The following is a 15,845-nucleotide window of genomic DNA, read 5'->3' on the forward strand; positions in this document are numbered from 1 at the left end:
TGTGTGTGTGTGTGTGTGTGTGTGTGTGTGTGTGTGTGTGTGTGTGTGTGTGTGTGTGTGTGGGTGTGTTCTTTCATACGGGTGTTAGTTGCCATGGTTACTTTAGAAGTTCTAGTAAGGATACCTGAGAAGGTTGAAGGCTAGTGAACTCTTTCTTTTTCTTCTTCATTCCTTCCTTCTTTGCTTCCTTCCTTCTTTACACTGTTAATGCTTAACCCTTGAAAAGCAGGACTATAAAATAATTGCCAGAAAAAGTCTAGAAATTCGCAATGGGAATGTTGAAACTCCTGATGAAATTTATAAATAAACAAATAAATATAAATGTGCATATATGAATTTTAGTTTCTATCATATTTGCTACATCAGGCATTTTTTAAATGTATTTTATTTCCTAAAATGTATTGTGCAATTTATTTAAGATTTTTGGGGAAAAATAGTCCTGATGATGTAGAAGTCTCAAAAACTCTTAATAACTATGATACAGTTAGCTTTAAAGTGTTAGCAACCATCAGTTTAGTACTTTGATTACTTTAACCCTCTAAGACCTGAACTCTTCCACGGCATGCATTTTTAATTTCTCTTTGATATTTGGGCTGATTGGGACCCGATGAATGTAAAAACAAAGAATTACCAGATTTATTTTTTTTACCTAATTTTTGTTTCTAAGAAAAATGAGAGCCACATGTGAGGATATTCGTTTAAAATTTTGATAGAACAGTAGCAGTATAATGTCCTCGTAAGTGGATATCAGGCCCTTGTAGAGCAAAATTGAGTATTTTGGTCTAAATAACCCAAAACGTGATGTCCACATACGCCAGGTCCTAGGAGGTTAATTATTCACATTTTTTTTTATTTTGTAATTAGTTTGTTTACTGTAAGGTTTATTGTATTATATATCATTTTTTCTCCGTCTTTCTCTCATTCACTAGTTTTCTTTACCCTTATTTTCTCGTTCATATCCTTTTTTCTTTCATTATTCTCTGTTGTCTTCTGTACTTTTTTGTATTCCCATCTTTTTATTCAATTTTATTTCTATTGATTTTTGTTTTTTAAACTCAGGTGATTGTTCAGCACTTTCATCACTTAATTTTAAACCTTAATAAGGGTTGAAACCCCCAGATTGTTATTTGTTAATATCAAATGAAGGCGTTCAAAGAGATTTTTTATCTTTTTTTTTTTACATTGATGTGGTTGTGTCCTTTCAGGGTGAAGAAGCTGAAGGAAACTCTGGTGACGATGCAGCAGTTGGATAAAAACATGAGTAACCTCCGCTCATGGCTTTCTCGCATCGAGGCCGAGCTGTCGAGACCCATCACCTACAGCGTCTGTCACGAACAGGAGATCCAAAGGAGGCTGGCAGAGCAGCAGGTGGACTTCACAACACATTATGACATTATTATTATTATTAATGTCAAACAAGCAATTTGACATTTTTAATTTTTTCCCTTTTTTTTGTAAACCCTTTTTCTCTCTTTTTTGTTTGTTTTAAAGGTTCTTTTTCACTCCTTGCAACTCTTTGTCTGTTTATGATTAATAATTCATATCTGTCCTTTGTTTAATTTGGGGAGAGGTGGTCACATGCAGTGCCTCACTGTCCTCTGTCTGTGGACTGATGTTTAATAAATGAGGTTTGTAGCACAGTATGGACCGATGTGATACCTGTCCTTATGTCTGTCCAGGAGCTGCAGAGGGACATTGAGAAGCACACGGAGGGCGTAGCATCCGTGCTCAGTCTGTGCGATGTGTTGCTGCGGGATGAAGATGCTACTGGTGGCACTGAGGCGGAGAGCGACTCCCTGCAGGAGACCAGCCGCAGCCTGGACCAGCGCTGGAGGACCATCTGTGCTATGGCTGTGAATCGAAAGCTCAGGTACTGTAGGAGCTAAAGAACATACTGATGTTTAAACTTCTATGTCTGTTACTGTAATTTTCTGTACTGTCACAAATATAATAAATGAAATATGACAAAATATTAAACAAACTGGACCCTAATGTCGATTTGAAGCTCATGGTTTTTATCACGGGGTCTTCTTTATGTTACTGTTCAACTGATGTCACGACACAGATTCTTTTCTAAATAATAATTCATGTTGATTAAAAGTTTTAGGTTAATGCTTTAGACGTACGCAGAGTCTGAACATTACAGAAACAAATATTCCATCACGATGTCTGCTCGCAGGATTGAGGAGACGTGGACACTCTGGTGTAAGTTTCTCAATGACTACTCCCGATTTGAGGATTGGCTCAAGATGGCTGAGCGAACCGCTGCCAACCCCAACTCAGCTGATGTCCTTTTTGCTGTCGCCAAAGAGGAGCTCAAGAAGTTTGAGGTCAGTTGTTGTGAGGTTAGCTTGATGAAGATTTGTTTCTGTTTGATCATCAGTAATCTTTATCAGTTTGAAGTCGGACGTTGCAACTCAAGGGATGAACCAGTGTTGTGTTTATGCAAAACAAAGTACCAATTTTAAATTGTGTCTTTAACCAAAAAGCTATTATTAAGGAAGGTAGACAAGGAGAAAAGGCTGAGGTATGCCAAATTACACAAGAACTGGAGTGAAAAACCGTGGCAAAGCATTTGATGGAGTGATGAATCCAAATTTTAAGTGTATCAGTTCAAATCGTCGTGAGCATGAGCTGCCAATGCAGTAAAAGTAGACTTGGATAGAACACATAATAGAACCCTATCAGTCATAGATTGTCCTTGAGACACTGCAAGAATAGTTCAGGCTATATAAAAGTAAAGGTGGTCCCAAATATTGAATTTCAAGATCATTAGAAGAATATAAACTCTGTCTTTGCCCTATATATTGTATTTCCATTGATGTTTGCACGTGTTTCAATAAATCATAGATAAATGTTTTTCATTTTCTTAGTAAAATATAATAAAGAAATCAAGGATGTTTCAATTCTTCACACTGAGGAAATAAAGACACTGAATTGTCCATACTTCCTCTCTCTTCTTCAGGGTTTCCAAAGGCAGGTTCATGAGCGACTGACCCAGCTGGAGCTGGTCAACAATCAGTACCGCCGGCTGGCCAGGGAAAACCGCACCGACCGAGCCAGCCAGCTCAAAGCAATGGTCCATGAAGGCAACCGGCGGTGGGATACACTGCACCGAAGAGTGGCTGCCATCCTCCGCAGGCTCAAGGTACAGAAACTTTTATTTTTGAAATCTCATTTTAGATTTCTTTTCAATTTATTTTAATTTCAGTCAGTTTTCAGAGTACATTTTCAGTTTTAGTTTAATTTTTGGTCCTAATATGGAGCTGGTGTTTGTCAGATTCACATAAAGGCCACTGACTCATTGAGTGTATTTTTGTTTTATTCTAATTTCAAAATCACAACATGATGCACGCAAGCAATGTTACTTTCTTTGTTTGACATTTAATTAATAGGCAAATTCGTTTGTGCGTCCTTACTGAAATTATAGTAACGCGACTGCTCGGTTGCAGCATTGTTCAGAACAGTTTGAAATAATAATTGTGTAATCGGTAAAGCTGTAAAAAGGCCCCCTGCTAATGTGTTGATCTATGAAACGGGCTGTTTCTCTTAATAAATGTCATAAATACATTTAATTCTGACGCCATGTGATTTCTCCTCGTTTTAAAAGTCAAATGTTTCCAGTTGTTTTTATAAAAGCTGAAATTGTCTTGTGTTGCACATTTTACTGTAAATCTCTGGCTTATTATTTTAAATTGACAAGTTGGCATTAATGTCAAGCTTTCACTAGAGGATGTAATGAACTGCTTTGCTTTCTTCTCTCACAGTATTTCATCAGTCAGAGGGAGGAATTTGAAGGGACCAGGGAAAGTTTGCTGGTGTGGCTGACCAACCTCGATCTGCAGCTCACCAACGTTGAGCACTTTTCAGAGAGCGATGTCCATCAGAAGATACAGCAGCTCAATGTGAGGCACAGCTCATGTACTGTACACAAAACCATGTCTCCTAGTGATTATAAGAATTGCATGTTAAGATGCTTAAGGTCTTGGCTTTAGCTATGGCAATATTTTGGAAAGAATTATTTGTTGAATGCTTTTACAGATATTATCAGAAGCTGCGTTTTGTTCCTTTGGGTTTAAAGGCTCAATCTCTGTGCACCCATTCATCCCTTCGTCTTCCTGCAGAGTTTCCAGAAGGAGATCACCCTGAACACTGAGCGCATTGATGGACTGATTGTGTTTGGAGAGGGCCTGATCCAGAAGAGCTCACCGCAGGATGCGGCAAAGATAGAGGAGGAGCTGGAGGAACTGCACTCCTACTGCCAGGAAGTTTTCAGGAGACTGGTCCGCTTCCATCAGCGCCTCAGCCAACCCCCTGTAAGCCTAGGCGCACACATTTTTCAGATTCCAGTCTAATTCAAGCAGATATAACAAAATGTCTAACATATTATAAATAAGAAAATATCCCTTATCATTTTATAGATTTTCCTTTGTATGACTTTTATACATGCATGCAGTTTTTTGTTCCATGTTTTTAAACCTATTTTAAATATCCAGCACAATATTTTCCAGATATGTTTGTAGTTTTTGGCACCGATCCATACACACGTGTTTATCGCTTGATTCTATGCAATTTTTTCAAATTATGCATAACATGTGAGAGGCAGTTCTAAAACTAACAAGGACTTGGTGTGTGTTACCAGTGTAAGGACAGGTATGTATCATTCACACTTGGCTTGGTTTCTCTGTCCTAGATCACAGAAGAACCAGAGATCCCCTCTACCACCTTTTCCCTGGAATCAAGCTTGGAGCTGATTGGCCGACCTTGGCTTGGGCGTAGCTTTGGAAGCCTTCCAGCCACACCCACTCTCCTGCTGTCCTCACCCCTGGTGCGTTCAGGGCGGGAGACACCAGATTCACTGGCTTTGGAGTGGGACCACACCGTAGACGTAGGAGGGTCATCATCACATGAGGATGATGAGGAAGAGGAAGAGAACGAGGAAGAGGGAGCTTACTTCAGTGCGCTGTCAGGTATCTTTAAAGTCTGCCTCCAAGGGTGTCAAACATAAGGCCCGGGGGGCAGAATTGGCCCACCACAGGCTCCAATATTGGCCACTGGGAGGCAGCTGCTCTGATCACAGATAAAGACAACCCCATTTATACCAAAGCACCAAAATAAATAAGTAGTAGATAAATAACAGTGTTACAGTGTTATTTCTAACAATTTAACCCCAAAGAGTCGTGCTGACAGACATCCTGGGTCAGCCCAGACCTGTAAAATAAAAGTTAAAAAGGGAGTTAATAAGAGGTACAAAACATACAACTAACAAGTAACTCTTGCTGTCATTCTGCGTAATCACAAAGAGCCAAATCAAGTTCTAGAGACTGAGAGCAACTCAGCATTTAACTTGCATCGTTTTTGTGATGAGTCACTGTGTGAAACTTGCTTGACTAACTGCCAATGAAGACAAAGACGAAAGCCCAGCGCACATTTTTTAAAAACAGGGAAAATCTGCAGATGTCCTGAATAAATTAGAGAGGATAAACATGTACATTTCTGCCTTGACAGTTCAAACTCGGTAGTTTAGGCTGTGAGTTAAAAATCAGTAATCAGTATTATTATAAAAATGTCAGGTTGCTGAGATGTAAAGTTTTCTTTGTTTGGTTGTTTAGTTTTCACACCAGCTGAAAATGAATGTTATTCACTACCAAAAAACAACTGACTCATAAACCACAGCTCAGTCATAAGCATGGAGACAAACGATCCACAGCATCATCCATCGGAGCCCGAAAAAACAGACCGATGTTCAATGTTGCAAAACAGGAGGCAAGCAGACAAAGAAAGAAATCCAAAAGACTAAAAGACTTGGACAAGTTTGAGCCTTTTCCTCTCATTTTTCAGTTTTTAGTTTCTTGGATTCTGGAAGAAAGGATGTCTTGTTTTAAAGAGATTTCTAGTCTGACCCCTCTCTCCTCGCAGAGGTGGAGTTGACTGACACCCTGGAGGAATTTATCGAAGCCTCAGAGGCCCCGCTCGCCTCGTCACTGGGTAGGCTCAAGAGCATCTTCAGCACTCACCGCTCTGCTCTTCATGCCGAAATATTTCCAGAGAATAGCTTCCTGCTGCTCATGTATCACTTGGCATCCAATTGCTTGTTGTGCTGTCTCTTCCACTTGGATACTTTACTGGTTTAAGGAAAAAACACCTTCAGTGTCCTTTTCTTGTATATTTGTAATATAAATGCCCAAAGTCTCTACACTTCAAAGTCCTGGTCTGCTTATGATTGATTTATTTGAGGTCTTAATATTTTTTGCACTTTCAATGGGTTTATTTTTTTCTTCAGGAGATTTTTTTTTATCGTTATCTGAATTTATGTCTTCCCTTTTTCTCTTTTACATCTTACTTTCAGCGGTCCAAACTTTGTTGTGTTAATTTCAGCCTCTTTCATTTCATCCTTTCATCCTCTTCCAACATCCTCTTTTATCTTTGTCTTTTTTATATATTGCAATTCTCCAACACACTCACATTTGCCCACCTCACTGTCCTCCACTAGTTTCTAGAACTTTACAGTGCATGTAACACTAGGAGGTAGGAAAATGTTGTGCTGTGTTATTTATCAATTTCCTTTGATAAATAACAATTCCTACCAGTCTATGCAGGTGTTTTCCAGTTGTGGCCTTGCCTACTTGGCTCTTTGTGCTGTAATCCCTCTTTTTACCGCTCAAACATGTGAAATAAGCACTGAGTAAACACCACCATGCAGATCTTTGATTTGTTGTTTGCAGGGTTATTTGTTTGTTTTTGCTCGAGTTACGTTCCAGATGTACTTAATTTAGTAGATCTGAATGCATCTGATTCACTGTAGTTGAACCTCAAATGTTTGCTTGATCACACCAGACACATCAGCTAAAGAGACAGTAGTAAATGCCAGATGCAGATCTTACAGTGAATCAATCCAAAAACTCCCACAAAGGAAAGTCAAGACCAAATGGTTTCTTAGCAGAAAGCTGGTGTCCTGCAGTTAAAAGGAGACCTAATGCTTATTTCCAGCTCCCATTTTTTCATTCTGCAGTTCCATTAAAACAGCATGTTTCCACTTTTTTTATTCCAAAGAGAAGTCTGAGAAAGACCTGAGCATTTTTGTGTGTGCATATTTGCAAATGAGCATCTAAAACTGTGAACATCCAACACTGAAAAATATGTCAAAATAGGTAAAAGATAATAAAAAATATTATGATAATATTGAGAATACAGTATATCTAAATGTAACATTACTGGAAAATACTGACAAAGACTCATTTTTTATTCTTTTTGCGTCTCAGCATCAAGCAGGTCGGTGGCTGTACAAGACTCTCCGAGATGGCAGGCACTGGGAGACAGAGAAACTGAGTCTGACACAGAGGGACACACTGAGGCCACACCCACTCTGACCAGTACCCCTCTAAAGCCGGGATATGTACGCTTCAAAAACGTCTCTCTAGTAGTTAAACTAATAATAGCTCACTCTTAGGAATGCATTTGAGACAAAATATGCAGACCGTGTGCTCCTCCAGATGTAATAACTTAAAGTGTGTTTGTTTTGTTTCCAGCTGAGTCTCATGTCAGAGTGCAGCAGGAGCATAGAGAGCATCAACAGAGTGTCGCTGATCCTGGATGACGTGGAGCAGCCGGAGGAGTTCGGTCTCACGGGACTGAGTGCCTCAGACAAACAGTCAGGTGAGCCTCAAAGATGCTGAACGCTTTGCAAAAATCAGCAACATCAGGTAAACTATAAACTGTATGTAAATGATGGATATAGTAGGCCATAGTAACCGTGACATCACACTGTTTTCAAAAGCAGGTTTGCGTTTTTGTTTGTTTTTTTTAAACGGGAAGAATATTATTAGCACTCTTTGATGGCTGAGGGCTCATTCTGGGCTGTGCTAACTACATATTGTTGTACCATCCCGGAGGAGTTAAGCTACCTGTGTAACCTGTGTAGGGTCTAGGTATCACTTCATGTTACCGGTAGTGCAAAACTAGTGAAAAAACAGTCAGAAAAGTTGAGGAAGGAAAAATGTCAGTGGCTTCCAGCTGTAAAACCACTCCTGTTTTTGAAGGTTGCCTCATTGTTGCCCCTTCAGTGCAATTGAGAGTAATTTCATTAACACCGAAGCAGCGGAAACTGATCAGTATCACAGAAGTTTAATTGACTTGATACTATTTTCTTATTAAAAAGGGTTACTCAATTTTTTTTGAGCAGTGTGTTTACTACCATTTCTTAAGTGAGTCAGCAGTATCTTGTGGTCTCATTTCTTGTCGCTTCAATACTTGCCGTGTATTTTTCTGCTTCTAGTCACTTGAAGTTGCCAAATATCACTAAATGCTCTGTGGTGTCGAGTCATCACTTCATTGTCAATCACTTTCTGTGTAGACGCAGCATCAGTAAGCAATTGGACTAGAGCCACGCCCTGTATTGTATGCTGCTTCTTCTGCTATTTTATCCAGAGGTGTCCATAATTTATAAATAAGCCTGGTACTGTCTTCAGTAAGACCAAAATAGTAACATCATAAACCAAACACAGAAGCATTAGCGCATAAATCAAGTGAGCAGAAGGTTCATTTTCTCACGGAATACTATTGCTTCATTTTGAAACTGGATAGGTTGCCCCCTACTGGCCATTAGAAATAGTACTTCTTTTGCACTTCCACATCAGCTTGCCTTTTCAGCTACATCGATCTTTTTTATAAAGTCTCTAACTTGAAGAAATGCTTGAAAGTAGCTTAAAAAAGAGGGAGGGGTTGGACAAGAGTCACTGTGTGGTGTTTAGTGCTTTAATATCAGTGCATGAACATTAGCTTAGACTGCAGAGCTTTGGCAGGAAACAATTATAAACATTGCAGCAGTTTAGCCAGTGAAAGCATTTTAAACCCAGACGTGCATCCAGAAATAAGCAATGCAAGTTTGGCCTCTGTTTCCTCTGTTAACTGGCCCCTTTGCTGCTGTTTATTTCTGTGAGCTTGAGCATCTTCAGCATATGTTTACATTCAAAGATGTTCGTGTACTCTTAGGTGTGATTGAACGCTGGGAGTTGCTCAAGGCACGGTCCAGATGCAGTGAGCGTGACAGCTCTGAGGAGCCTCAGCAGCTCAGGTGTGATCTCGACAACATTACTTCCTGGTTAAAAAATGTGATCCCGGAGCTGGACCGCCTTCAGGAGCCTGACCCAGCGGCCTGTATTGAGGAGATGGAGGCCAGAGCTAAAGAACTAAAGGTAAGATTTAATACTAAACATAAAAAAGGCATGAGGAATTTGTTTTGATCATTAAAAAAAGCAAAAATAAAAAATGGATGATTGCTTTTTTTTTTCTTTTTTTTTTTTTTGCAGGAGATGCAGAAAGTGTTTACTCACTACAAGTCTATCATGCTGTCAGTCAACCTGCGAAGTGAGGAAGCTCCAGAAGCACAGGAGAAACTGACGAGTATGAACAGAGACTGGAGCAGAGCGTGTACTGGCCTCCAGCAGTGGGACCTGAGCCTGAGGAAGAAGCTCATGCAGTGCCAGGTAAGAGGAAATACCACAACAGACTATTAAAAAAAACTCGAGACTTGTTTTAAGACTTGAAAAATATTTTATTCACATCTTAAAACCTTTCTAAACTTAAGGATAACAGCAGTATTAACACTTTGATGAATGTTCACTGTTCAAACAAGCTTTCACAAGTAAAGTAACTGATTTTTGTGAAGTTGCAGAATCTTTGACAAGTGACAAGAAAAAAGTGACAAAACTATTTTCAACTTGAATTTTATTGATAACATTATTATTTCCCAATTTTAATAAATAATACTTAATTAAGATTGTTGTTATTGTGAATTATGCAGTGATAATTGTGCAATGACTTTCATGCAAATGCTGGTGTAAATAAAGTCACTGGCCACTTCATTAGTTACAGCTTGTTAGCACTGGGTTGGACCCTCTTTTGCCTCCAGAACCGCCCTGATTCATCATGACATAAATTCATCAAGGTGCTGGAAACATTCCTCAGAGGTTTTGCTCCATATTGACATGATGGTTTCACACATTTGCTGTAGATTTGTCGGCTTCACATCCCAAAGGTGCTCTCTTAGATTGAAATCTGGTGACTGTGGAGGTCAGTTTTGTACAGTTAACTCATTGACATGTTCACAAAAGCAGACTGAGATAATCTGAGCTTTGTGGCATGCTGGGTTATTGCTGAAAGCATAAATAAGTGAACATGGTCAGCAACAAAACTGAGGTTTCAAGACTCAAGAAACCAGCCTGTCTGGCACCGACAACCATGCAACATCACCATTCTTCCCCTTTCTGATGCTCTCTTTGAAATTTAGCAGGTTGTCTTGCTGCCATGTGATTGGCTCATTAGATTCTTGCGTTAATAATAAGTTGTACCTAATATAGTGGCTAGTGAGGTCTTGGTGAAGTTGGTGCATGTAAAGCATACAGTGTGCAAAGTATTAACCTCCTAGGACCTGGTGTCCACATATGTGGACATCACATTTTGGGTTGTTTAGACCAAAATACTAAATTTTGCTCTACAAGGGCCTGATATCCACTTACGAGGACATTATACTGCTACTGTTCTATCTACTGCTCTTATTTTTCTTAAAAACAAAAATGAGGTAAACAAAAATCTGGTAATTCTTTGTTTTTACATTCATCGGGCCCCAATCAGCCCAAATATCAAAGAGAAATTAAAAATGCATGCCATGGAAGAGTTCGGATCTTAGGAGGTTAAAGAGGAAAACTATTTTTGAAAAGCAGATGGCAAAAATGTTTTTTTCCTACCATAATTTGGAAGGGAAAAAAATCTAGTTGATGTAAGTAGAAATTAAAATGTCAAAAATGACATGAGCTGAGGTTTCAGCTGAACTGCTCCACTGTAACAAATGACCTTTAACTTTTTCCCATACAGGACTTTCATGAAAGCCTCCACTCTTTGCTGCTGTGGCTCGCTCACGCAGAGAGCAGACGCTACGCAGTGGACATCGGCCACCCAGACACGACTCTCACAGCGCTGCAACAGCACAGCAACACCCTCACTGTAAGCAGAGAGGCATGTTTGGTTACCCAACAAATTGAAAAAAAGTACTGTCCTCACAGATCTGCTGCTGACACTGTGTTTACACTGAGCATGTGAAGTCAAAAAGTTTTATCCAGCCATTTATTCAGCTTGATGCTAGAAATAGTTACTATTTTTGTTGGTTGTGGTCTGCAGGCTCTGCAAAAGGAGCTGCAGGACAGGCAGGCTCATCAGGCCTCCCTTCAGACTCTGTGGTCTCAGCTCCAGCCTGAAGATGGCACAGAGGAGAGCAACGAGGCCCGGGAGAAACTCCACGTGACGGGGAGCAAGCTGAAGCTGCTCCTGAAGCAGGTGGACGGCGACCTCAGCAACTTGCGGCAACGTCTGGTAAAAGCTCAAAATATTTTCTTTCTGCACATCCAAGAGCTGTCATGAATGGTTTTTTTTTTTTTTTTTTTACAGCATATTAATGTAGACATTTTATTTACCTCAGGACTGTGAATCTGCTACAGCCGCCCAGTGTCAAAGTGTTTCTCAGGAGGCTGCAAATTCAAAGAAAGGCTCCTCCACTCAAAGGTAAGTAGCAGCGCAGATAACGTTGTTTGTATTTCATGTCTTCTTGCACTAAATATGATGTGTTTTGCAGAGAGAAGCGGGAATCGTCTCCCCCTCGATCCTTCTTCTACCGGGCCCTGCGTGCCGCCTTCCCTCTTCAGCTCCTGCTGCTGCTCCTCCTGCTCCTGCCCTGCCTGATTCCAATGTCGGAAAGTGACTCCAGCTGCACCCTTACCAATAACTTCGCCCGGTCCTTCTACCCCATGTTGCATTACACCAACGGCCCACCGCCCACTTGATTGTAATATTCATGCGATAATAGAAACTTTCTAAAGGAAACGGATGAACGTATGTCACCATGCTGTCATGTTCAGTTTCCCCGAAGACTGAAAACTAAAGATTTGCCAGCAGTTCTTTTGTCTTTCCATCAAGAAAAAACTCACCATGCCAAAAAAAAAAAACCCCAGGTTTTAACATCATTCAGGAAATCAATCACTTTTGCCACTCGGAGACCACCGACCATCCTCCAGCACGAGGATTATCATCAGATGAGGGACGAGTCACCGAATCTATTTCTAGTGAGGTACAGTAATTATCCTATTAATTAGGTAAGAACACGTAAATCACAGCATTAAAAAAAAGAAAAGCTACGTATTATGAATAAGGATTCATTCGACAGATGACGAAGCCACAGTGGATTTTCAAACTCAGTCTGAAAAGTTAAGCAAGTGCACAAGTGCCTTAAACCTGAATCGTTTCTAATGGTGGCAAAAAAAAGTCAGGTTATATAGAAGTGCATGAGAAAACGACCCTACGTCTTATTGAGTGGCGATCTCAGTAAACACTTTTCTGATGAGTTTCATTTGTTTTCACTTTTCTAATAGAACATGATGCTCATTGTGTACAGAAAGGCCCAACTAAAGTACAGATTAGGGCAGTGTCACTGACAAGTGGCTACCATATGACGATTCATCATCCTCCACTTCAAAACACCAAGAAAAAGTAAGCAATAGGGTGGCTACAGCCATCATTTACATACAGTTTGATTTTTCACCGACTAAACTGTTTTTTTGTTTATTTTTTAATCCAGCCAGACACTGAACTCTTGTGTTTTTTAGATTTGCATGTTTATATTTCATTTACTTCATGAACTCTTCACATTTCATTTAATGTTTTCCTGCCTGCTCGACTGAACTCTGCAGAACAGCGCTGATTAAATTTGAATGTATTTGATAAAAAGCCAGCTGAAAGTCTTTTTTTTAAAAAAAAAGAAAAAACACATTCTTGTATACTGAGTTTTTTTAGATGTGATTTTGTCTTGACTAGATTGTGAGTGGACATTTCCACGCCTCCTTGCACTGTTGAAACACTGTAGATTCAGCATGATGTTTATGTACAGAATGCAATAATATAATGCTTATTTATAACTTGAAAAGGTGGATTTATAATCATTTTTTTGTTCCTCTAGTAAATGTTGACTGATTTAAACAAACTGGCTTATCCTTTATTTTATTTTATTTTTTTGAGATATCCATGCTACCAAACAGGAGAAATGCCAAACCTTGGCTAGAAACACTACAGAAAAACTACACTTTTTTTTTTTATAAGAGCATCTTGTCTGTCAGCTTTTTGCAATCTAAATCAGAACCTGAATGCACCTTTGTGCCAAACATATTTGCTTTTCTAAAAATCTCTATAGACTCTATAGGCTCCTCTTGTTTGTGTTCCCAGTGCATGTGTGCTATGGCAGTGCCAAGCTAACAAGCAGAAAGAGTACGGGAAAAGGAGAAAATGGATAAAAAGATAAGAATAGAGTGGACAGAGCACAAGTGGAAGAACACAACAGTGTCTTCAACTACCAAAGCTGTAAGAAAAACCAAATGAACGAACATGGATACACAAACTAACAATCTTGTTGTGTTGTCTACTGTAGGTGTGAGTATATGTGTGTTTATGTCACAAAATGTACTTTTGTAATGAGGATGAGAAGCTGCAAACAAGGAGCCAGAGGCAGGCCATCAGATGAGGTCAAAGTTTTATTAGAATTCATTCAAACCGCGTGCACACTTGCAAATCCTATCTAAAAGAAAACATACTTGGCAGAAGTAATACATGGCTGTTTTAAAAAAAAAAAAAAAAAAAAACCCCCAGCATTGTCTAATTGTCTAATTTTTGTTCTATTTGCTATTTTCATCATTGGGCGCATTCTCTGCCATGTTCTTACTTCTACATCCTACATCTGAGGCCTCTGCCGGTGTTCAAGCAGTGCTGATCAGATGCTGGATTTAAAGAGGGGTCCCTGAAAAGGAACAGTTTTCATTTATCAAGCCAAGCCCACAGTACTCTGCTGCACTAACAAAACCCTCAGGGATAACATCATTCAATGTTAATCGCAGTTAGAGATTAGGACTGGAAGTTCTGGAAAGTCTACTCGAGGGACCTTCTTTTAAAAGATTTTATTTGGTTCAGAGAACACTTGTTAATGTGCTACACATGACCCGCTCCATCCGAGTGGCACCGGCGTCTGTTTTCTGTGACTTACACTACCCTTTGTATAGGATTCGTTTTGTTTGCCCCAAAATCACCAATCATTTTTGGCTAAAGAAAATGAATTGGTGCTTTTCTTTCTCGAGTTTGTGAATTTTATATATACTTTTTTTTTTTTAATTTCCAAATTAAAATTTACCTACCGGTAGTTATAGTATCTCTGTTTTATCAAAAAATAATTTTGTAGTCTAAAGATAGTGTTCAAAATTAAATAGTCATTAACATTTACTTCTGCTGATCATTTGCAAGCTGGCAAAACACGGCGTTTGATAAATAACAAATAAGACAAAGGCTCCTCTTTCGTATTGTTTTACTGATTTATACATTCATCAAACATTTTCCCCAGAATTGAACAAGAAGTACCTGTGCACAGTGCTTAAACAGTTTGGTGACAAAGGCTGATGAGAGTAAAAGCACAGGCTGTACAGAAAGACCAGAGTCCAGAGGGTCCAGAAGCCTCTGTTTGATGAACCTTGCAGTGATCCTGATTGTTGAAGCTGCATCATGTCACAAAGAGCAACTGTAGCAAGTTCAAAACTACAAAAATAGAAATTTTTTTGAAGTGCTACGTTGGCATAAGAGCAACAGTAAGGCATCTTTGACAATAAAGCACAGACATTGAGAGCAAGTGAAGGCACCAGCTCAACACAGCTCGATATTTTTCTTTTTCAAATAACTGTATTTAACAAAAACAAAAACAAAAAAATCAGCATTCAGTTGAGGAATTGTTTTAATGTCTGTTTAAGCTAAAGAAGAAAATCAGAGTTGCCACATTCACTGCCAATTAGCTTAAGTTCTGCTAGAAATCACCTTCTTAGCTGGAGTTCTCTCGTTAATTTTAACCCAGATGAAACAACTCTGTGAGCGATTCAACAAATACATGAGATGCTAACAAAGTAACTGCTTTGTGCAAATACTGCCTTTAATGATCATATACACGCTCAATAATCACAATATCAGAGATAGTCAGGTAAACTTCAGGGACATCAATCTGTTCAGTCAGGAAGCAGAATCCATCATCAATCTATTTCACCTGCTTTGGTGTAAATGGCAACCCCTGCAAGAAGGGAATGGTTTTGCAGGCGGTGGCATGAGCGTTATCAACCATCTGACAGTTTGGCCAGGAACATGCTCACGAATAGTCCAGTGGAGGTCATTTTATAGGGCTCCTCCTGTTCTTCCTCACAATAATAAGAAGACGATATCAGTTCAGCTGCTGCATTGATACCCCTCTTACTGTCCTGTCCAGCTCTCCTTGGGTAATTGCCCGTCTCCTAGTATTCATCCTCCTGGAGACACGGCAAACCTTCTTGTAACAGCGAGTATGAATGTGCCATCCTGGAGGAGTAAGACTGCCTGTGCAGCAGGCGCTGCGTTGTGTCAAAAGTGACACCAGAGAAAGATCTGTAAGGAGGCATAAGGAGAGAGAAGTGGTCCAAGGCCACCACGTGCCAAACCAGTTCATGTTGGGGGGGTTGCATCGTTGCACAGACAGCGAAACTGGTTGCACCAAAGCTGATGTTCACAATGGCTTATGCTTCTTAAGTGGACAGATTGATATCCCAGAAGTTTAACTATCTTTGTGTTATAAGGTGATGATATACTGCAGTCTTCATGAAATTTGAATCCCTTACACGAGGATATAAAGTATTATCTTATGTATGTGTCATAATTCCTTGGGTTGTCTAAACATGGGTACAAACTACGGTGGCCCCTAGAGACAAAGCACGTACAAACTCCAAAATACAAAACACGTACAAAAT

The 15,845-nt window shown here is 39.6% G+C and overlaps 2 protein-coding genes across 12 annotated transcripts in view; one reads left to right on the plus strand and one right to left on the minus strand.

Annotated features, from left to right (window-relative positions):
* Positions 1-12,795, plus strand: part of LOC102290327 (nesprin-2) — an 86,344-nt gene extending 73,549 nt beyond the window's left edge. For 10 of the 11 annotated variants that reach the window (XM_042224726.1, XM_042224730.1, XM_042224728.1 and 7 more), the window contains 16 exons: positions 1,206-1,368; positions 1,680-1,870; positions 2,180-2,330; positions 2,966-3,148; positions 3,768-3,905; positions 4,125-4,316; positions 4,694-4,970; positions 5,920-5,988; positions 7,263-7,396; positions 7,530-7,656; positions 8,992-9,194; positions 9,309-9,485; positions 10,873-11,001; positions 11,176-11,367; positions 11,474-11,556; positions 11,627-12,795. In XM_042224726.1, the coding sequence (XP_042080660.1) occupies positions 1,206-1,368; positions 1,680-1,870; positions 2,180-2,330; positions 2,966-3,148; positions 3,768-3,905; positions 4,125-4,316; positions 4,694-4,970; positions 5,920-5,988; positions 7,263-7,396; positions 7,530-7,656; positions 8,992-9,194; positions 9,309-9,485; positions 10,873-11,001; positions 11,176-11,367; positions 11,474-11,556; positions 11,627-11,834 (2,617 nt within the window). In that variant the 3' untranslated portion in view covers positions 11,835-12,795. The remainder of the gene's footprint in view (positions 1-1,205; positions 1,369-1,679; positions 1,871-2,179; positions 2,331-2,965; positions 3,149-3,767; positions 3,906-4,124; positions 4,317-4,693; positions 4,971-5,919; positions 5,989-7,262; positions 7,397-7,529; positions 7,657-8,991; positions 9,195-9,308; positions 9,486-10,872; positions 11,002-11,175; positions 11,368-11,473; positions 11,557-11,626) is intronic. The other variant, XM_042224733.1, reaches the window with a different exon arrangement.
* Positions 12,796-14,188: 1,393 nt separating this feature from the next.
* The window catches only part of esr2a (estrogen receptor 2a), a 41,963-nt gene continuing 40,306 nt past the window's right edge, over positions 14,189-15,845 (minus strand). Inside the window, 1 exon segment of the mRNA NM_001286330.1 lies at positions 14,189-15,793. The gene's annotated coding sequence lies outside the window, so the exon portion shown is untranslated.

This window comes from Haplochromis burtoni, unplaced genomic scaffold (genome assembly GCF_018398535.1).
Source record: "Haplochromis burtoni strain Fernald_Lab_line unplaced genomic scaffold, NCSU_Asbu1 Contig_147, whole genome shotgun sequence".
Lineage (NCBI taxonomy): Eukaryota > Metazoa > Chordata > Actinopteri > Cichliformes > Cichlidae > Haplochromis > Haplochromis burtoni.